The following is a 22,603-nucleotide window of genomic DNA, read 5'->3' on the forward strand; positions in this document are numbered from 1 at the left end:
TATTTGTACAGACAAGCTCAAGGACGTTATAAATTAGAACCAATCTTTCCATGAAAAATAAATCCACCAACCTTGAATAATTACACAAAAATCAGAATTTCTTTTCAGTAAAAATTCAACAACTCTAGCAACCACTCCTTGCGCTACAACATAGTCCTACAAATGATGCCAGTGGCATTGAATCTGTGGGTGAGGCGCACAAGAGATTGGGACCAATATCACTGAGGTGAAAGAATATTTTACCGTCCAGGTGATGATCATATTTGTGGTTTCATTTCCTTCTCCTCTGACATCAGTTGGGTTTCGCTCAGGCGCTGGAAAACAAAGAGATTAGAGTTATACTGGGATGTCTGTATGTTTTGAATCAACCAAGACCAAATATCTACTGTGTCTCCCAGACTGAAAATCCCTGTCCCAGAGGCATTAGGAGCCAATGTTTGTGGGGCAACACTATTTTATGCATGGGATGGTTGGGTTAACTTTTACAAGGACAATTGCCCATAACAAGGGTCCATCCCTATAGCCTTCTTCCAGCATCTTGAACTTTCTTACCTGCGGGATCTGTGGCATGACTGGCAGACCGGCTACTTAATTCACTTTTCCCCTGGTCATTGCTGGCCTGCACATAGAAGTTATAATTTCTGAATGGAGAGAGGTGAAGAATAGCCCATGGCTGGTTTCCTGGGACCGTGGCTATCCATTCCTTTTCTGCTGGCCCAAATTTGGTTTCTTCACAAAACACATTATATTCTGTGAGGGAGAAGGGAAACATCATCTCAGAGTTTGAATGATTTTTAAAAAAAAAAAGCTTATTAAAATTGCTATCACCTTTCACTAGGCCCTTATGGCTTTCCTAGGTTTATGCTACAAGCTGAGGTAAAATGCACCTGTACATAGATGAAGCTAATTTTTGGTTTGGTATGATCCAGGCATTTGGGTTAATTCAGTATCTTGATTGACTGAATAGTTTCTGTATTTCTACATATATACAGAAACAGAAATATAAAGATGGCATTTTCACCAATGTCTGATTTATATCTAGCTTCAAAATTCAGGGGTATCTCCAGGGAAGCACTGAATAGTCATTTTACACATCACAGACAACTGCATCTTTTCAACCAGTCTTTTTCATTTGATTGTTTTAAACTGTGCTAAGTCACAAGCAACAATGGCAATATAAACAAGGAAATATAAAGTGGCTGTTTATTGTGCTTTCTATTGTGCAAATATTTTCTAAGAGCTGCTCTAAGAGAAAAATAGAAGCCAGGGATGACTTTGATTGACCTCTTGCTTTGCTCACCCAAACTGGTCTCAAGTAGAGACATCCATGGAATGGTTCAAATGAGAAGTAAAGGATGAAAGCAGTGCTGTAATGTCAGCTCTGCCCCTTCTGTACCCGTGTCATGACCCCGCACGCGGATACAAAAGAGGCCAAGGTTGTGGTGCAACAGTGCTGCTTTTGTCATTTTGATGAAAGCAGCAGGCCTTGTGGATGCCTTTTCCAAGGGGAAAATCCACGAGTTAATCAGAGGTCATTTCTCCCTAATGGTGAGATACTTGGCACGATTCCTTACCCTTTATTTCTCTGTTGTGGTTATCTCCAGGTGTCCATGTCAGCTTTACCTGATGATTCTGCTGCCTCTGCACCTCCAGATTTGACACAGGGCCAGGTATGCCTGACAAAAAAAAAGACAATAATGAGACAGCTGCTCATCTATCTGTCCTCACTACAAGAAAAATCCAAGATTTTTTTCCCCCATATAGATTTTCCAAGCCTGTCCCACAATATGAAATTTTGAATTCTTTTACTCTACCTTCAGGGACAGTATTACAACATTAATTATTACAAATTATATGCTGACAGCATAATCCGCGCCATTTAAAGCTGATTGAATTTGTAGCCTTTAAAGTTATTGATTGATTAAATGTAATTAAAACTAGCTTGTTTAAATAGAGGCTTATTTTTGAAAATTCTGAACTTATCTGTCAATTTTCTGTACATTTGTGGCTCAAAGCCATTATTCATTGGGTTTCAGTCTGTATTTTTATAACACACTACAAAACAAATTCACCTCATTAAAAAACAGACCAATGTCTGCTTTGTCTTATACACTATGTTTTTATATGTAGCTAAAACATAAATTATATTACATATGTATGTAAATTATAGCATTTACTTTTATACTTATATCATTTATAAATTTTATTTTACAAGTCACTTGAACTGAGGGATGGGCAGCAAATAAATTTGATAAATAAATAAATTTTGTTATCAATATTTAGAATTCTCCACATTTCAGCGAACCATCCCAGTGGTGGGATTCAAAATTTCTTACTACTGGTTCTGTGGGCATGGCTTGATGGGTGTGGCAGGGGAAGGATACTGTAAAAACTCCATTTCCAGCCCACTCCAGGGGCAGGATACTGTAAAATCTTCATTTCCACCCCACTCCAGGGGAAGGTTACTGTAAAATCTCCATTTCCACCCCACTCCACTCCACGGGAAGGGAAGGATATTGTAAAATCTCCATTCCCTCCCCACCCCACTAACCTGCTCTCCAGCTCCACCTGCAGGGCAACAAAAGAAGACCCAGCCGATCAGCTGGGACTCGATCAGCTGGGACTCAGGAGGGAATAGATGGGGGCAGGGCCAGTCAGAGGTGCTATTTGCCAATTCTCCAAACTTCTCAAAATGTCCACTACTGGTTCTCCAGAACCAGTCAGAACCGGCTGAATACCACATCTGAATGATCCAGCTTAATTTTAAACATCCCAAATAATATCCCATTAAAATTAATTAATTTACCAATCAGAACATGCCATCTTGAATTTCTGAGGCCTAACTGGAATCAACCGATGGCAAAGCCTTTTCTTACTCAGATAGTCCCTGACTTATGACCACAATTGAGATCAACATTTCTGTTTTTAATTGAAACATTTGTTAAGTGAATTTTGACTCATTTTACAACATTTCTTGCCACACTTGTGAAGTGAATCACTGCAGTTGTTAGGTTAGTATTATGGTTGTTAAGTGAATCTGGCTTCCCCATTGATTTTGCTTGTAAGAAGGTCCCAAAAAGTGATCACATCACCCCAGGACACTGCAATGGTAATATATATATTGCCAAGCATCTGAATTTTGATCACGTGACCATGAGGTTGCTGCAGCAGTGTGAAAAATGGTCATAAGTCACTATTTTGGCAGCATTGTCTCTGAATGGTCACTAAATGAACTGTTATAAGTCAAGAACTACCTGTAATTTTTATTTTTTTTAAAAAAAGAATTTAAAGTGAATTAAATAATTAAAAACAATAAATATTTTAACAGAAAAAAGTAAAGAAAGTAAAGAAAATAACAGTGCAATACAGAAAAGAGCCTTTTCGGTAGCTGTCTCAATGCTATGCAATTCCCATCCCATTGTGGTATAATTTACATCTTTAATTACTTCGAAACATAATCTGAAACCCTGTTTTTGTAACTGGCATTCCCTTCTTGAAATTCATGTATATTTGGTATATAACTGTGATATAATTACTGTTATTTTTATTTATTGACAAGTTGCTTTGGTTCAATTCTGTTTTTATTGTTGTAAAAGTGCTGTACTATAGATGGCTTTGCCAGAAATATACATGGGCCAAATTGCAAAAACAGATACACAGCAAAAAGCTAGTATTTTTTTAAAAAAAATACCAATTTGGTACCCATGCGGCAGGAATATCACTGCATCCCTTTTAGATTTCCCTGGTCTGAAGTTTAACCTCAAGAGAGAAACAATCCAGATCTAATTTTTCTTTTTTTGATACTTGCCATACACCAAAAGATTGGCACTTTTTTCTACAGAGTCAAGAGTGGTCCAGGCCAGGCAGCTGTATGTTCCTTGATCAGAGAAGTCCACCTTGGTGATAGTCAGAGACATGTCACCAATGATGTATCTAGGGAAAGACCAACATTCAGTGTAAAGTTAATGCAAAAATTCCTTTGAACCCTAAACTTTTATTCAACATGATTGTACTCTTTGAACTTACTTGTTATCGTCATCTGATTCTTCAATATCTTCACCATCTAGGCGCCATTGGATACCACGCTTTGGAATACTCTCATCAAACAGTACCTTGCAGTGGAAGGTCACACTCTCACCTTGCTTCTTTTCCATGTTGATAGGTCCCTCTTCGATCTGTGTTGCTCCTGGAATAGGGATGGAATACTGTATTGTAGCTTCTCTGCCCATGAACTCTTACTGTAGATATCTCTCATACATTTATCCCATGTGGCTTGGTTTTTGTTTTTTTTTAATCATTCTTCAGCATGGCTTGAATGTGTCCTAATACAACTATGACTGGCCCAAGACATTTTCCAGCTTGAAAATGTCAGTAGCAGTTCCTCATTTTCACCTTAAGGAAGTAAAACATGACTCTTTCCACTGAAAATTTGTCCTACACTTTTCACAGAAACTGTCTTCTCAACGCAGACTAAACCACAAACAAGACAACATTTTAGGCTGCCACATGCCTTGAAAAAGCCAGAAAAAAACATTTTCAACCAATCTTTTAGTGCTATTCTTTTATTAAGTTCACATAAAGCTTAATCACGATTTACTCAATTGAGCTAATTTTGGGTTATCACAATGCACTGAACCATAAAGGGTCTGTGTGGGCTGAATTCACACAATTTGGTAGGCTGAAATGTTGTTAGTTGTTGATCTATGGTTCAGTGTATTGTGTAAACAAATCATTTCACATTTGATAGCATCACAGTTCTCTAAAACATCCATTACATTTGCTCCCAAGTAAAACTGCCATCTACTTAATTTTAAATAAAAGTCTTCAGGTCATTTTCCACATGAAGAGATTATCCTTAAGCCATTCTCCACACTGGAGAAAAGACAATACATCTTTAGGTACAAAGAATTTATTAGCAAGCATAAATAAACACCAACTTCCCTCAACCTCATCCCAGGAGGGATATGAACTCTCGGAAAGGCTTGCCAGATTAAAAGCTTAGTTTGATGCCACAGGCAGATGGCCTGGCAGAACCTCATCCACGTGGGCATTGGTAGGGAGGCAAGGAGGAGGCAGATGATAAAATGAGCATCACAACATTGTATGCCATGTGTGTGTGTGTAAGGAATAAAACATCATGACACAATGCTCATTTCATTGGATTTTAGAAATGCATCTGATGTTACAACCAATAGTAAAAACTCTGGCATAATCTGCCACATCCACTTATGAGGAGGAATGTTGTGGAAGAAAACAGTTTTAGAGGATTTAGCTGAAAGCCACAGTACTTTGTTCCAGGTTACTTCCTTCCTATCACATCTCTTATGGTCAACTATTTTCTGTCATATTTCTCTTTGATTTAATGCATGGTTGGAAAACTTGGTCTCACCTTTGACAACCAGGCGGGCAATGATGGAGACATTGTTTTGATCATTCTCAGCCAAGCATGTGAAGTTTCCTGCATCTTCATGTCGGACTTCCTGAAGTTTCAGGGATCCATTTGTGAATATAAAGGTTCGTTCATCTTTTAGGGCAGGGTTCATGTCTTCCATAAACCTGGGAAATGAAAACGAGAAGGGGGTCTGACAAATAGAGATCTCTCCCTACAGTACATTTCAGTGCACTCAGAGTTGCCGCCATTTCTTTTGCAACACAATCCAGCCCCTAATAATTTTTTTCATATATAACACCTTTAATTGCCTTTCTTTTGCTTAAAGTGCTATTTCTTAGGCCTTTATGATAGTTATTGCTTATCTAAAAAGAGAATAGAGCAATGGAATACGTATGTTTGATTTTTGTTTCCCTCGTGTAACTTCTGCAATTTCCTCAATAGGCTAATAGTATAATTGTGTTTTCACTGGCCCAATTCTCTTCCTCTGTTGGCACTAGCATTTTGCCCATTGGTTTGTTATCTGACAGAGCTAGACTAATAAAATCCAAAGAGGGATTTGATTTTCCAAGTACAAATGAAAAAGACTATCACTGAGTAATACTAAGAGAATTTTGATATATATGAGGAGCTATAAAAACAATGTCAGAGCAGCTGTGGACAAATCAAAACACATTGTGCTTTCTGAAAATGACCCAAAACAGAAAGCATACCACTGCACTTTAGGTCTGGGTGCCCCAAAAGTCTTGCAATGTAGGATCACTATTTGGTTCTCCACCACAGCATACTCTATGCCATCTGGGGTCAGGATCTCTGCTGGCAACCCTGGATAAAACAAAAAAGTCAATGAGTGTAGTATCTAATGAGTATCCAATGAGGCAGAATACTCATCTCCTCAAGAAATCCTATCTAGCCGTGTCAACACACGGTACCACCTCAGAATAAGGGGATTGTAAATCAATGGAAAACAACCAGAAAAAAGTCTCTGTACTCAGTATATTCAGGGTTTTTTTAATGCCATGATGAGCACAGATGGTGGACACATGGGCCAGAATGGACCTTTCATGTTTCTTAAGAGGTCCCTAAGGAGGCGTGCATAAGCGCACCAGTGTGCCTACCATCCCTGTCCTACTGTTCCCAATTATATGTAATCATTCTATGTGCTTATGGCTATGTTTTGCCAATTTATATCCTTTTTTTTTTGTGCCAAAAATTTTTCATTTGTCCATGTCTGTGTCTACTTTGTTACTTGTTTTCTTATTTGTTGACAAATAAATAAATAATAATAATAATAATAATAATAATAATAATAATAAAATAGCAGGTAAGAATAAGTGTTCTTCTCATGAGATTGTTAGGTTAAACAAATCTTCACTCTTTAATATATTTCCTTCCTTTCCTTTCCTTAGTTAAAGGTTTCTGGGAAGAGCTATTGCTAAACCCACTAAGATGACTACACACTTCCTCAGTGGGTTGCTGTCTCCAATGCCACATCATGCCATTAATTTGGAGGCAAAAAGGGTCTTTGTCACTGTAAGGCCTTTGTCATCAGGCCTGAGCAAAATGAGAAACAGACTCTGTACATAATTTATAAATACTGAATGCCATTCCCTGGAAAGGTGACTGAAGTGCAGACTTCATTCACACTCCTATCTTGCTGCAAGAGAAAGAGCTACTGGAGGAATTTTAAAGTGAAAACTGAAAGGTTAGTGATGTGATAGAACAATTGAAATAGCCTTTGCTAGTTTGTTTGTTTGTTTTTTGCCTGTCCTTTGAACTGTGAGCAGCCCCATTTTGATTCAAAGTGGAGAGATGAACTTACAGACAACAAGGATGTATGCATTGGCCAGGATACTGCCGTGCTTATTATGGGCCTGGCACTGGATAACAGCGGTGTCATTGGGCTGCACCTCGCTGAAGATTAAAGCCCCTGATTGAATCTTCCTTCTTGGATCTGGCATCACATCTGAAAAGCAGCCAAGAGTTTAGCCCCGGGAAGCTAAGATGATATTGTAGCCTTCTGCTTTTTCTCTGCCTTTCTCTGCCTTTCTCACTCATTCACTCACCTTTTAGAGGAGTCCCATTTATGCTCCACGACACTTTTGGCTTAGGTTTTCCATCAACTTCACAATCCAGGCGGACATTCTCCCCTGGTCCATAAATCTGGCTCACGGGCATTTTTATCCAGTATGGAGCAGCTGAGAAAAGAAGACCGGATGAAAATAGCATCCATTAAGAAAAAATTAGCTCATTACAGTGAGGAAAGTTAGCTTCCCAGATCTCTTTTTATATGGACTAACGCAATGTTCACTTTATGATGAGTTGTCCTCAAACTCCCTTTCTATTACCTCTCATATTTCAATCAGGTATATGCAAGTTGATGCTTTGTTTGTTTTGAATCACCATGCCAACCAATAATTAGAGATTCTGGGGGAGGGGGTCATCATACAAAACACCTGGAGGGTAAAAGTAGCATAGTCCTTCTTTTATAAATTCTTCAAAGCAGGAAAGAACCTGCCTTTTTCTTCAACTAGGAAACTTCATCTATTTTAGCTTTTGGACTGAGTATGAAATGACTGAATATAAAGTGTTGAGTATTATACACATCTGCATGGCAACATCACTTTGCAAAGTCTAGAAAAGTGGAGTTGACCCAGAGCTATAGGCTGCTGTTGGGGAAATTGTGTGCTGCAATAAAATATTGTGTAAAGATGTGGTGTGCGTAGTCCTTGGAATGCAAAAAAATGCTTCTTGCTGGCAATCACTGGTATTAAGCTTAAGCCCTAAAAGCATGAAATATCAGGATAATAATTGAATAATAAGAATTATTGTCTTTATTTAATGGGGGGAACTATCCAACTGAAGTTTGGAAATTTAAATTTTAATGTCCTTCAAAGAAAATACAAAGCATCTGCTTACATTTTCTCCAATGAATGCAATGGAGCACTAAGTTTGGGCTGCATTATAGCCAGGATGTCTGGTTAAGCTTAAAATCTAAGTTTTTATTCACAGTCAATATTTCAGTTATATTTGGTTTTGCACCACCATATATAGAGAGCACTGAGCTGCTAAGATCTGTGGGTTGGAATTCCACTTGAACTTCTGCACACAACTGAATGTCATTTAGTGAGAGAAACACAACCTAATAATGTCACATCAAATGGTAGGCTATAGGAGAAAAGAATTTGGAGTGACATTGTGTTGTAACATCTATTCATCTCACCATAATCTTTTCTCAAAAGAGAAATCTTGCTACTCGCCAGTCTGACTACTCCAAATCTTTCCCATTTTTATCCTATCAGGCCCTACTGGATTAAAATTGTGGATGGACATACCCTCAACATTAACGGTATAGGTGTGGTGGATGCTGCCATGCTCATTACGAGCGATACACTGATAGTCTCCATCATCATCCTCTGTCACACTTGAGATGCAAAGGGTTTTATTGTAGTTCTCAAAGGTCACCCCAGGTGAAGGGTTCATTCTGTTCAGGTGGATCCATTCCACCGATGGTGTAGGGCTGCAGAGAAAGGGAAGAAGAAAAAGAATGTGTATAAAACTGGATTCTAACTCAGTTGAACGTTACTGATCTAGGTCACTGCTTAAAATTATGTTGTTCAGTTAAAAAGAACTCTATTTGAAATTATGTTTTAAACAAGATCATATAAAAATTGCAGATGGGAGAATTCATCATCTTAGAAGAGGAATCTTTCTCCTGTACATAAAGCAGAGAGGGATACTTGCACTTTGTGAGGTTTGTGGATATTTTCCCCCCTTTTTTTAAAGAATGTATGTATTTATTTGTAAGGGAGTTGCCTTTATTACCTTTGAAATTAATTTTTCTTTAGAACTCAGCAGATGCATCTGGATCAAGAGAGTAGTACTAGTGTTATCAGTCAAATCTGTTAAGTCCTTTCCCCCCTAATTTAGCACTTTTTGGATTTCTTGGATTCCAAAGTCCATCATCTAGATCCCTAAAGGTTCATTGTCTGGGGATAATTAGAGTTGTGGTCCAATACATCTGGAAAGTGCTAGATTAATGAAAGCTGACTTGTGCCATGATTAAATTATCTCATTGGTTTAAATGCACTTGGTGTTAACGATGGAGAATTCTCAGATGATCAGCTCACCAGATACTCAGCTCCTACCATATTCATTTTATGTTCATAAGAAACCTGTGAAGTAGTTTGGCCTAGAGAAACGTGAGCTTCATAGCAGAGCAGGGATTGGCTTGCCAACTGCCTCAGCAAGACACCAGGCTGTTTTGCCTCCTCGGTCCCCTCATTATTGTTTGTTTGTTGCTACCTAACAGCATAGTTAATTAAACCACTACTAAGCATGTAATCAAAGGGCATCATTCCACTTCTCTGCTGATGTTTTCCTTCTCATCATCAAACCAGCAGCTGAATGGCAGGAGGAGCTGAGTGTCCCTGGAGTAGCAGATGAACAAAATGTTGTTCTAATTACTGCTGATGTATTTTGGTTTTTAAATCTCTGCTTCTATCCGACTTGATTGGAAGCCACCCAGAGTTGGTTATAAGACGGGCGGCTATAGAAATGTTTTAAATAAATACTTCCAAGGCCACTCAAAGGATGGAGTAATTTCTATGCAGTCAAAAAGGGGAAAAAATAACTTTGGATTAGAGATTTCCGCTGCCTCTCCAAACCAGTAAGGAGCAAAAATTAAATCCCAAGCTGTATTTTCCCCAGCAATTGGAAATCAGAAGTCACAACCCCTTAAAACACACGTGTCAAACTCGCGGCGTCACGTTGCCATCACATGCCATATCATGACATTTTTCCCTTTCGCAGAGCTGGGGTGGGCGTGGCCTACATCTGACACATCTGGCCCGTGGGCCGCCAGCTTGACACCCCTGCCTTAAAACATATCCATTCCCTTTCAAATACACATACAGATATAAGCTTCTCCAATCTTCCAACCTATCCACAACAGAATGGGGACAGCATTAGAAACAGCTACTGAAATCAAGATGTACTCTTATCTCATTGGCCATTTTTGTTATCATACTCAAGAAGTATGTATACCCAGCTCTCCCATTCTCATTCCCATTCCCCATTCAGTCAATGGGGAAGCCAGATTCACTTAACAACCATGTTACTAACTTAACAACTGCAGTGATTTAACAACTGTGGCAAGAAAGGTCATAAAATGGGGCAAAATTTAGTTAACAACTGTCTCACTTAGCAACAGAAATTTTGGGCTCAGTTGTGGTTGCAAGTTGAGGATTACCTATATTTCATCAGTTTATGGGTTTAGCAAAGTATTTTTCAAATCTGTACTAGCAGTCCTTTGGCTAATGTTCATTTTTGTCCATTTGTACACTTAAGCTCCCTGTGCAAGGAAGTCTCTCTGAACTCATGGGATTTGAAAGATATAGGATCGCATTGCCATATATATATTATTTTTGCTGGCAAATATCTCAGATACTTACAGTCCTGCAGCAATGCATTCTAGTATCAAGGGCTTTCCTAACAAGGCCACGTAGCTCTTGCGTGTGGTCTCTGGCACAATTAGAATTGGTTTCTGGTATGAGAAAGTGTTGGCTATGGAAGAGAGAGAAGAAAAGAATTACTCAATATCATAAGACCATAAAGCAGCAGAAACCTGTACAGATGGTCTAGGCCAACACAATTGCAGAACATTTGACTTTTGACTGACTTTATATTCATATTCTGAGGGTAAAGAGTGTGTCATTGGCTCCACTAACAGGCAGTTTGACACACACTCCTCCATAAAGCCTTCTTCAACTTTCCAAGCTTTCTAAATGAGGTTATGACCTAGCCTTCCTTCCTTCCTTCCTTCCTTCCTTCCTTCCTTCCTTCCTTCCTTCATTCATTCATTCATTACATTTATATGCTGCCTATCTCACTCTGAAAAGCAACTCTGAGCAGCTTTAGCAATTCCCTTGGATATTTCTTCCTCTTTAACTTTCACAACAGCTTGATGAAGTATACTAGACAGAGAGATAAGAGACCAGATGAAAGTTCCCTCAGTGATCACGAAGACTTGAATTTAGTGTCCTCAGTTTTATTCATCAGCTTCTTGTCTCGGTCATTGCTAGGAACATACAAAAGGGTTCTACATATCACTTCTCTAAGTCTTCATCTTTCATGTAGTTTCTTGCTATCTCTGGTAAATCATTTAGTTGCTGAGCATTATGTAATGATAATAAATAATACATCATATTCTTCCATTATTCACTGCTACAAAGCTCTTCTCAGAGTTTTAAACTTTGCATGAATATACCTCTCAATTTTCATAATTTCATCACTGGTTATTTCACAAACCCTGTCTCCACTTCTTTGATTCCCTTATCTCTAAGCTTCCTAAGGGAGCAATAGATTTTTGCTGCCAAATATTAAAGGCAGTTTCCCAAGTTAAAAAAGAAAAGAAAAGAAACATTCTACCTTATTCTACATTGATCAGATGCATTTTGACTAATGTGTCCTTGAGGAAGATAATGCAGGACACAGAACACAGAATAGAATTGAAAGACAGAATAACAGTCTTTCAATTGCAAAAAGTCAGATTTGGGTTCAATGTTATATAAACATTCCTAATGGTAAAAGCTATTTGATAATAAAATTAATTGTCAGAAGAATTTTCCTTTGTGGACGTGTTCAGTCAGAAGCTGGACAACTATTAAATGGGGATATTTTCATTTGGGTGCCAGCATTGGTCAGTGAACCAATAGCCTAGATGAAAGCTTCCAGTTTTATGGTTCAATGGGTAGCAACACTGTGCAATGCTGGTCATAAGATGCCAAGTGAAAAACATCAAAGGACAGTATTGGGAACCAAGTGCTGCAGCATTCCTCAATGTGTTGTCCATTAGAAGCTTAGACTTTAACTCCAATGGAAATCCAACACATCTGGAGGGTAACAGGTTAGGAAAAACTGAAATACTAAATTTGAAGCAAATGACTGCAGCAAAATCCATGGATAGAGTCTAATAAAGATTTCAGGCAATAATTCATCTCATAATTTTGCAGGTTTCCACAAGAACTTCACTATTCAAATGTTAAGACCATAAATTAAACTGGGTGGGCAGAAGATCAGGATTTTAAAAATGTAATTGATATCTTCCTACAATAGCCAGCTACTTCCTCACTCCATCGTTGAGCACCTCAACATAAGGTGTCCTTAAGACTTACTTGGGATGACTTTTAGTTCAATGGGTTCTTTCTGGATAATGAGTCGGGGACCTTGGAAATGGGCATTGCAAATATAGTCAGGTTGACTATCCTTCATCTGTACATTGGCAAAGTAGAGGTTTCCATCCTGCCCTACAGTGACTCGTTCATCTTGTGCAATGTGCTCAATCTCTGCAGAAAGAGAGATGGGAAGGAGAGGCAAATGAGACACAGCAAAGCGGAAAGAATTATCATAAGACAGCCAAATGCCAACTGTTCTGCCCCAGCTCCGGATTTCCAAGGATATTGACACATATCAACGGTCCTTATCAAATTTATTAAGTAGCAAGAATAAACAAGACTGGCAAAGGTTGGCAACCAGCCCAAGATATGACAAGATGTGATAAACCAAAATACTCTGATAATAATACGAGTTGTTTCTAGCAAGAAACTTACTAACGGTGTGTGACTTAAATAGGCTAAGGGAGTGGCCAATTATCCTCAAGCCTTACTCTCAAGGAGACCTCCTCCTCCTGAGTAGCCACTCCTGCCTTTTGGCAGCCCTGCATGCTCGAGCATTGAGGAGAGGCTCCTCCACTTCGCTCTCTCCACTTGAAGGAGCCTCTGGAGGTTCTGAAGGCCCTGGCTGAGTCTCTGCCTCTGGCACTACATCTTCTTCAGCCTCCTCACTGTCCGACGCAAGCGCCAGCTGTGCTGGCTGCTGGCATGACACCAAACCAGCCCCTTCATTGTCGGGATCAGTCACGATCCGCGCAGGCCACTGGTGGACCACAACACCAACCCACTTTGCTTCTTGGCCCAAGCATCCATGAGAGGAAAGAAAGCAAAGTTATTCTATTCCTTCTACGTAAGTCATAATGATCATCTTCATGTAGAGATTTTGGAGCAGGTGGTCACAATAGAGGAACTGCATTCTTTTATGTCTTTCAAAAGGGGATTTTGACTTCCAAAACAGGTTCCAAACACTTCGGACTAACCAGAGTGTTAAATTAATCCCTGAGAGTGGAGGATTGGACCCACATTCTTTCCAGTTAAACCTTCTCTTTCTGAACAAGTAGGTCCTAAAAAACCGGAAAATTACAGACCAATATCTCTTTTAAATAATGACTATAAAATTTATGCAAAAGTATTAGCCAACAGATTGATGCCAGTAATTCAAGAGGTGATTCACGATGACCAAGCGGGATTTATAGAGGGCAGATACATGAAGGACAATGTAAGGCAAGTTATAGATTTATTGGAATATCTTGAGAAGAATAAACAGATCTCTGCAGTGCTGGTTTTTTTGGATGTGGAGAAGGCCTTTGATAGAGTGGACTGGAATTTTCTACTAAAGACTTTAAGAAAAATGGGATTTGGAGACCAATTTATACAGGCGGTCTCAGCAATTTACCAAGAGCAAAAGGCACAGATTATTATTAATGGAAGTTTGAATCAGAGTTTAATATTGAAAAAGGGACCAGACAAGGCTGTCCGTTATCCCCATTGTTATTTACTTTAACACTAGAAGTCTTGTTGAATACAATACGGGATTCGAATAACTTGAAAGGTATAGTGATAAGGCAAGAGGATTACAGAATAAGGGCATTTGCAGATGATCTGGTTGTTACCCTAACACAGCCGATGGAATCAATAATCCAGATGAAAGACATTATACAAGATTATGGTACAGTATCAGGTTTTAGATTGAATCAGAAAAAAACTAAGATGATAGTTAAAAATATGACACAAGATCGACGACATAAACTTGAAAACAAGGCAGGTTTTGAGATCGTACCAAAGGTTAAATATCTAGGAGTTCAGGTTGCAGAATCAAATATTAAATTGTTTCAAAATAACTACGAAGTACTGTGGCGAGTTGTACAGAAAGATATGGAGATGTGGAAAAAACTGCAGCTGTCTTTACTTGGGAGAATAGCAGCAGTTAAGATGAACATTTTGCCAAGATTTCTTTTTTTGTTCCAAATGATTCCGGTGCTTAAAAGTGATAAACAACTGAAAGTCTGGCAAACTGGAGTGAATAAGTTTGTCTGGAACGAGAAAAAACCGAGAGTGAAATTGAAAATTATGCAAGATGTTCCAGAAAGGGGAGGTCTTAAACTTCCAAACCTACAGTTATATTATGAAGCAGCAGCTTTGACTCAAGCCAGCGATTGGTTTGGAAGGAAAAAGACTGGAATACTGAATATAGAAAGTTTTGATCTTGAATTTGGATGGCATGCTTACTTATTTTATGACAACAAAGTGGATAAAGTATTCAAAAGCCATATACTTAGAGACTCTTTGATGAGAGTTTGGAAGAAGCACCGATTCAAATGGGATTATAAAATACCGCTATGGCTGGATCTTGGTCATATTATGTGGAATACAAATATAATGTCACTTGGGGGGTTTTTATACAAAGAGGTTCTTTTTACAGATGCGGGCAGATGGCAGTTGAAGACATTACAGACACTGTTGGATGAAGGGATTAACTTAACTTGGTTTCAATATAATCAACTACAATTGAGATGGAAAGAGGACCAAAAAACTGGTATTATGTTGCACGAGGAAGAACTGGTTAGACATATAAAAGAGAAAGGTCCAATGCATATTAAAAGGCTTTATAATGTTTTGTTAGAAAGGGATTCAGAAACTGAATTAGTTAAAGATTGTATGATTAAGTGGGCACAAAATTTTGAAGAACCAGTGATGTTGGAAACATGGGAAAAAATTTGGGTTCAGAATGTTAAATTTACACAGTCGCAGAATTTGAGGGAAAACTTTTACAAAATGTTTTATAGATGGCATTTAGATCCTAAAAAATTGTCGTGTATGTACCCTAATATTCAGCCAAAATGTTGGAGGTGTGATTGTACAGATGCTACATATTATCATATTTGGTGGACCTGTAAGAAAGTTAAGGCTTTTTGGATAAAAATCTGGTGGGTCATACAGAATGTTTTAAAGAAAAAAATTCAATTTTCTCCACAATTGTTTCTATTGGGTATAGCTAAGGGTTTTACAGTGGATGAAACAAAGTTGATTTTGTATATGATTACAGCAGCGAGATTGTTGATAGGCAAATATTGGAAAAATGAAGCTTTGCCCACTGTAGAAGAATGGACTTTGAAGATGGCCAGTTTCGCTGAGATGGCGAAGATTTCAGCATACTTAAAAGATCGCTCACAAGAGACTTATGAATGTGAATGGAAAAAGTGGATAGATTATGTGCAGAACAAATATCAAACTAGGAAGTATCAAATAGCTTTTCATTGATAGTATTATATTATATTAAGATAGAAATATTTGAACTATGTGAAGATGAAAAATGATATGGGGGTTGGGGGGGTTTAAGGTTTTTAATATAAAGGGGATAATGATGGGGTATATTCTATGGAAGTCCGGGGGGAGGGGAGGGTTAGGGGGGGTTAGGGAGGGTGGGTTGGGGAGTTTGGGGTGGGTTAGGGGGGTGAAAATGGGGTGAAAATATAATTGTAAAACTTTTACAATTAAAAAAAAAAAAACACCTTCTCTTTCCAACAAGAACATACCTCCTAAAAGTTTATGGAAAGCCTTTCCTCTCTCTTGCTTTCCCATATGTTCTGGGACTATTACCCAGGTTGGCATGTAATCTGAAATGATCCAGCAGCCAGTTCAAAGCAAAACATCATACATAGTGCATTTATCTGATTCTGTTTCTTTAATCAGATTATCTTTAATCAGATTTAATCTTTAATCAGATTATCTGTAAGAGCTCAACATCTTTCTTGAATGACATGATCAAAGAATTACCTGGGAGGGACTATGTATTTGCAAAACACGTGTGCCAATATTGCCATTCTTCCATCTTCACGTACCTTTCACCTACCTTCATCTACCCATTTACCATCCCTATCCATCAAATGCTTCCATATTCCTTCTCTTTTGTTGGGAACCTCTTGACGTTCATCCAATGCCAGCTCTTCTAGTTCTTTCAGAAAAGTAATCAGTCCATATGTTGTGATCTGTCACAACCAAATTCACAGACTTTGGAAAAGGAGCCTGGATAGCTCAACAGACAGAGCACTGTAATTTAACACCAGCTGTCTGCAATTAAAGTAAGATTGAATCTCGCCAGGCTCAAGGTTGACTCAGCCTTCCATCCTTTCTAAGGTAGGTAAATTGAGGACCCAGTTTGTGGGGGCAATAAGCTGACTTTGTATAAATATACAAAAGTATGAAGGCTATTGCTTAACACACTGTAAGCCGCCCTGAGTCTCCAGAGAAGGGCGGCATATAAATCAAATTAAAAAAAAAAAAAGACAGTTTCTAATACTCACTGCTGTTGAGCCAGTAGATTTTTGGTGGATCGGCACTAGTGGGTGGGTTACAGGGTAAGACTGTGTGGGTCCCTTCTTCTGCTGTGATGGGTGCCACCTCCTCCTTTGGCCACTGTGGGGCATCTGGAAGGCAATGAAGCAGGAATCGAAGCAATTAGTGAATGGAGGGGAGGGGGATTATCATGGAGGGGGGAAAAGACTACTGTAAATGGAGAGGAATTGGCTGCATAGTCCTCTGGGCTTGGTTTTTAATATATCCAGTTATTCACTGTGCCTCGGGGAAAAATGTATTTTAACAGGTTTTTGATCATTACTTAGTGAGTGGAGATGCCTTGCCATACTCAGCCAATTAAAGCTGAGGCAGTTTACCAATCCATCTGCTGTCTCAGAGAACTAGTAGTCATTTATACACTTTTGTGACTTGAACCAAGGACTTTTTGACTCATACTTGATTTCTGAAATCTTTATTAATACGACACCCTCAATAGCAACAACAATAGCTTTTTTATTATTAATAGCAGGCAGATTTATTTTGAGAACTTCAGCCAAGCTGAAGAATAAAGGATCAGTGCAATTTTGGAACAAAGAGAGGATGTTCTTAAATCATCACTACTAGTGCTGAAAAATACATCCTTTTTGATATCAATAGGTGTCTCCTTTCCTGTATCCCTCCAGCTTTTAAATCTTTCCTTCTTCCTTGACAGACTGCAGAAAGCAAGGCTGAGCAGAAGAGAAAGGAGGCAGGAGAAGGAGGGGCTGGCAATTACATCACATGACACGATGCTACCATGACAACTGTATCCATGGGAACAAGAGCAATCGGCTGCACTCCGGGGAGTCCAGGCAGGTAAAAGACCCAGGCATAGACATTTATGGCAAGAGGGAGGGAGAAATTTATTTCTCAAAAAATTGGAAGGGGGGGTATATTTGTGTATGGACGTCTTAAGATGCATTATTGTGGGTCCTAAAATAAGCTTCGTCCGCAAAGCCAGAATGAGAAACATTTGTGTGTGAATGTGTGTGTATATAGGTGTGTGCAAGTGATGCAGAGCTGGAGGAAGGCAGAGAATTGGTGGGCACACTTATAAAAGAGGGAGGGGGAAGTAGGAAGGACACCTTGGGGGAGGCAGAGAGGTACTTACTCTCAACAATGATGCGGCTCTCAGAACTCACGGCTGTGCCCAATATGTTGCTGGCATAACACCGATACATCCCATTGAACCTAGTTGGCACATTCCCATTGTTTGCATGGATGATCAGAGTCCCTGAATTTTCCAACTGTTTTATCCCTCGCACCTGTTCTGGGTCAAACTGTTCCCCATCCTTGGTCCAGCGGTACCTGCCAAAAGGAAAACCCATGACAAAGAGAAAAGGGAAGGAGAAGGAAAAGGGGATGCATGCAATCTTCCTACTGAGCTCCTATGCTATTTTTTAATAACCTTTGACTGGCAGGTTGGTCTACATCTATAAATAACCTTGGTTTTCAGTCTGCACTGATTAAGGTGGATGTGACTGGAGAGGTGGCGGTGGAACTGTATCGTTGGGGGATTTAAAAGCAGGCAAACAATCATTCCTCTGATACACACAAGAACTGGGGTAAGGAGAGAGAAATCAATTAGAAGAGAAGCAGAGGTCCAAGTAAGGTCAGGGACATTTCCAGCATAGGAGGGAATAATGGAGATATTAAGAACAAAGCAGAATTTAGGAGCATTGTGCACTGTGAAAAGTCCAATATCAATACTGGACATCCATTCCTAAAATCAGCAGTCTCAGGGCTGTATATATAGGAGATAAATACTATTTTTTAGATTCCTTTGTTCTGAATCAAAAATTGGGACTTGGGCTTGAAACAGAGGAAGGTTATAGCTGGAAAAAATGGAATTCAAACAGATTTGCTCCTAGCAGAATTATCATGTCTTGTATTATTATTACTGTGTAGTATCTTTAAAAATGCAGTTTGGTCTAGTGGTTAAGGCAGCAAGCTAAAAACCATGAGACCATGAGTTCTAGTCATGCCTTAGGTCAGCTGAGTGACCTCAGGCAGTCACTTTCTCTCAGCCCTTGAAAGGGCAGCAAAGGCAAACCACTCCTGAAGAAAACCTTGACAAGAAAACTGTGGGGCCTATTATAGGCAGTTGTGAGGACTCAATATTGAGTTGAAGGTAGAAAAAGTTTACCAGGTAGGTTTTTTTTTTTGTTCTTAATATTCTTTCTATATATGTTATCTCTATAACATCTTTCCAAGGAAATCAGTATTCTTAGCCCAATAATGGAGCTGGATGTGTGAGGTTGACACTACATATCCACACACTCTTACACATGGAGAAAATTATAAAGAATCTGCTATTACGTAGTCCGTCTCAGTCACAGGAAGTCACTGGAGAATTTTAGGTCAATCAGTCTCTCTCAGCCAAACTACCTCAATTGATTGACAGATTGATTATATGCCATCAAGTCAGTGCTGACTCTTAGTGATGACATAGATTTTTCCCCAAAAAACAATTTGTCCCTAACTTGGTTCTTCAGGTCATCCAACAGTGCAGTCATTGCCACTGTAGCTGAGTTCATCCATCTTGCTGCTAGTCATCCTCTTCTCTTTTCTTCCATCTTTCCTAGCATCATCAAACACCAAGTTGGGGGTGTCTCTCTAACAATAACATTTCCCAGTATCAGCATGTAGAGGGCCTCTGTTAATAATAATAATAAAAAAGTATCTCCAGGCCAAACTATATTGACTTGAGAGATAAATGATTAGATCTTCTGATGCCTTTTTCTTTGTGGCTGAAGGGGGGAGAGAAGGGAAGGCGATGTTAAATTAAATTATGGCCATAGCACTAGGGAATGGTAGTTAACTGTTTTTATTCAAACTGTGGCCCCAACCCCCCCCTCCATCCAAAATAAAGCTGCTGATATTATACTCAAATACCTGCCTTGGGAAAAAGAGCAATTTTAACCAGAGAAATCAGAGAGCCAGAGAAATTACTTAAGAAAAAATAGTTAAATCCTCACACCAATTCTTCCTTGCCCTTCCAGAACACAGAAATTTGTCTACTTTTCAACAATTAAAAGCAAGGAAAGATATGATTTGGTCTTTAGCTCTCCAAGATATGGACAGAACTATCTTAGGATCCTAAGGAGGACATTCCCACTAAATGTTTTCCATTTGGAATTGAACTGGGCTAAGGGGAACAATATTGAAGCTTGTCCACACTCACGTCACCGAGGGATTTCCAGTAGCCTCCCATTTCAGGATAATCTCATCAGTGGGATATAAAACAATCTCGTTGTCTGGTTGTATTGTGAATTCGGGAGGTTGTTGTACTAAGAAACAGAAAAATAGGACAGAAAATGAGCAATCCAAAAATCCAACACATAAGGGACCACTGGTCCCATACTTTGAAGATCTCACCCTACCCAAGAATAATGTAATAGCTTCACGCTGCAGACAGAGTATAAAAGTATAGTAATGTGCTATTTATATCAGCAAAGCAATCACTGTTTGGCTTCTTCTCTCTCATCCCAGCCCAATCACCATTATCATCACCATCACCCATTTTTATGGAAGACTCACAGTTTGTCCGGTCAACTGCGTCAGCAAGAAAACAACAAAAGAAAAAAGAGAAGTGCTTATTAGTGATCATTCCACCATTCCTGTGCCTCAAGAAAACTATAAGCATGCAGTTTGTGAGAGCAAGACCGAAAGGAAGAAAAATGCATAACGACAACATGATCAGCCAAATGACCACACTTTAAGTAGGAAGCACAAAGGTGCAAGACACAACCCATATGCGAAATGGTCAGGTACAAGTGACTGGAAAGCCAGCTGGATGTCAGCATGCCATATTCAGTGAATGAGACAGTTGTGTTCCTCTGCACCATTAGAGAATTCAAAACAAGGCAGTGTGAAAACAGTACTTCTACAGAAGAGCACAGTGAGTTAAAAAATCTGCATTTGAAAGCAGGACAGTTGCAGGAAATCAATCTGATAAAGTACAGAGTCTGGAATGTTCATTGAAAGTGGAAAAATCACTTTCCCTACCCTTTGTGTAATCTAGATGCTAATGGCAAGCAAGAAATGGTTGGTTGTGCCATGCCCAACCCCCAGGGTGAAACTGATGTGTGTTTTTGTTTTGGTTGACAGGAAGGTTAATTTTGTTTGTTTCCTTTTCCTTTTTTCATTAGTAAGAGATCTTGAAAGCAGCAAATTTGAGATGGGGAGAAACTAGACTTTTACTGCCTATGTGCTTCTCCCATCTCCTCTCTTCTCTTAATACAGATTTGTCAATTTTTTTTTTTTAAAGGAAAACATCATAGTAGCAAGTAACTATCCCTCACAAGAGATTTCCCAACCTGATACTTTCCAGACATTTGAACTTCAATAACTCTCATTTGATTATGATGAGTCAGATAGTTAGTAATGAAGCTTGGCACATCTGGAAAGGGAGATCAAGTTGGCAAATGGTGACCTGTGGAGATTACCTCAGACTTCTCATTGCTTGAAAAAGCTGTACTTCTTGATGTGGCATTCAGTACTTCTAAGAGAAAAGTTATTGAGCTAAACAAACTTGTGTTCCCATCAAAAATTACCTGAAGACTCAAACAATTGGAATAGGGATTTTTTTCCCCAACATATTGTGAAATGAGAGGAGACACATTTTTCTTTAGTAGCCAGTTCAATTCAGAGCTTCCTTTGCTCTCTGAATTGTCAGTTGCTTTCTAGAGTTCACCTTAATGTAGAGAGTGTAGGCAAATATAGGTAGTTCTCGATTTATGACCAAAACTGAGCCAAAAATTTCTGTTGTTAAGTGAGAAATTTGTTAATTGAGTTTTACCCCATTTTACAACATTTCTTGCCACAGTTGTCACTGCAGCTGTTAAGTTAGTAACCCGGTTGTTAAGTGAATCTGGCTTCTCCATTGACTTTGCTTGTCAGAAGATCATGAAAGGTGATCACATGACCCCAGGACACTGCACCCGTCATTAATATGAATCAGTTGCCAAGTGTCTGAATTTTGATCACATGACCCTGGGGAGGCTGCAAAGGTTGTAAATGGTCATAAGTCACTTTGAACTGTCACTAAATGAACTGTTGTAAGTCGAGGACTACCTGTGGATGACAGTGTATGTTTTATAACATATGATACAATTTTGAAGCTTTGCAGTGTTATACCATAGCACAGAACAAAAAAATGCAAATTGAAAATACAATAATAATACAGATATAATAATATATGGGCATGTTGTTAGGTGGAATGGATGCATGCATGGACATTTAGAGAAGACCTGCAGGTGACTCTCCTTTATAACCATATGTAGCTCCACAAATCTATATTTATACCTAAGAGATGTTCAAAACAGGCTGTTCCATCCCCATAGGAAGTACTACCGCAAGTATCGTAAGTTTAGAGCAAACACATTTTATATTTAGAATGCCCAGTTCAAACTGATACAGCTCCTGGTGAGGTTGGACCAATGTCTAGGCAGTGTTCAGTTAGCCCACTTCAGGTTCAAAATATGTTATATTTGAAACATTATTCACACTTATTACTCTTACACAAAGACACACACACACCAGATTACCAAAATAAATAATGGGACAATTATCCTAAAAATACTTTTAATTAAGTCAGTGGATTAATTCAACTCAGTATTATCTACATTGGCTATCAGTAACTCTTCCGGATATTAGGACATATCTAGGTGATGCCAAGATCTGAATACAGGATATTTTGTATGCA

At 38.9% G+C, this 22,603-nt stretch overlaps 1 protein-coding gene across 4 annotated transcripts in view; it reads right to left on the bottom strand.

Moving 5' to 3' along the window:
• L1CAM (L1 cell adhesion molecule) overlaps window positions 1-22,603 on the bottom strand; it is a 69,257-nt gene that overhangs the window by 39,219 nt on the left and 7,435 nt on the right. For all 4 annotated transcript variants that reach the window (XM_070938160.1, XM_070938159.1, XM_070938158.1 and 1 more), the window contains exons 2-16: window positions 20,081-20,186; window positions 18,008-18,204; window positions 16,866-16,988; window positions 12,565-12,735; window positions 10,843-10,954; window positions 8,725-8,909; window positions 7,456-7,587; window positions 7,212-7,355; window positions 6,103-6,214; window positions 5,390-5,556; window positions 4,027-4,186; window positions 3,809-3,933; window positions 1,575-1,676; window positions 553-750; window positions 244-314 (exon numbers count right to left, since the gene is read on the bottom strand). In XM_070938160.1, coding sequence (XP_070794261.1) covers window positions 244-314; window positions 553-750; window positions 1,575-1,676; window positions 3,809-3,933; window positions 4,027-4,186; window positions 5,390-5,556; window positions 6,103-6,214; window positions 7,212-7,355; window positions 7,456-7,587; window positions 8,725-8,909; window positions 10,843-10,954; window positions 12,565-12,735; window positions 16,866-16,988; window positions 18,008-18,204; window positions 20,081-20,186 — 2,105 coding nt within the window. The remainder of the gene's footprint in view (window positions 1-243; window positions 315-552; window positions 751-1,574; window positions 1,677-3,808; window positions 3,934-4,026; window positions 4,187-5,389; window positions 5,557-6,102; window positions 6,215-7,211; window positions 7,356-7,455; window positions 7,588-8,724; window positions 8,910-10,842; window positions 10,955-12,564; window positions 12,736-16,865; window positions 16,989-18,007; window positions 18,205-20,080; window positions 20,187-22,603) is intronic.

The sequence above is a fragment of the Pituophis catenifer genome, unplaced genomic scaffold (genome assembly GCF_029215685.1).
Source record: "Pituophis catenifer annectens isolate HBS135680 unplaced genomic scaffold, rPitCat1.0.hap2 SCAF_2, whole genome shotgun sequence".
Lineage (NCBI taxonomy): Eukaryota > Metazoa > Chordata > Lepidosauria > Squamata > Colubridae > Pituophis > Pituophis catenifer.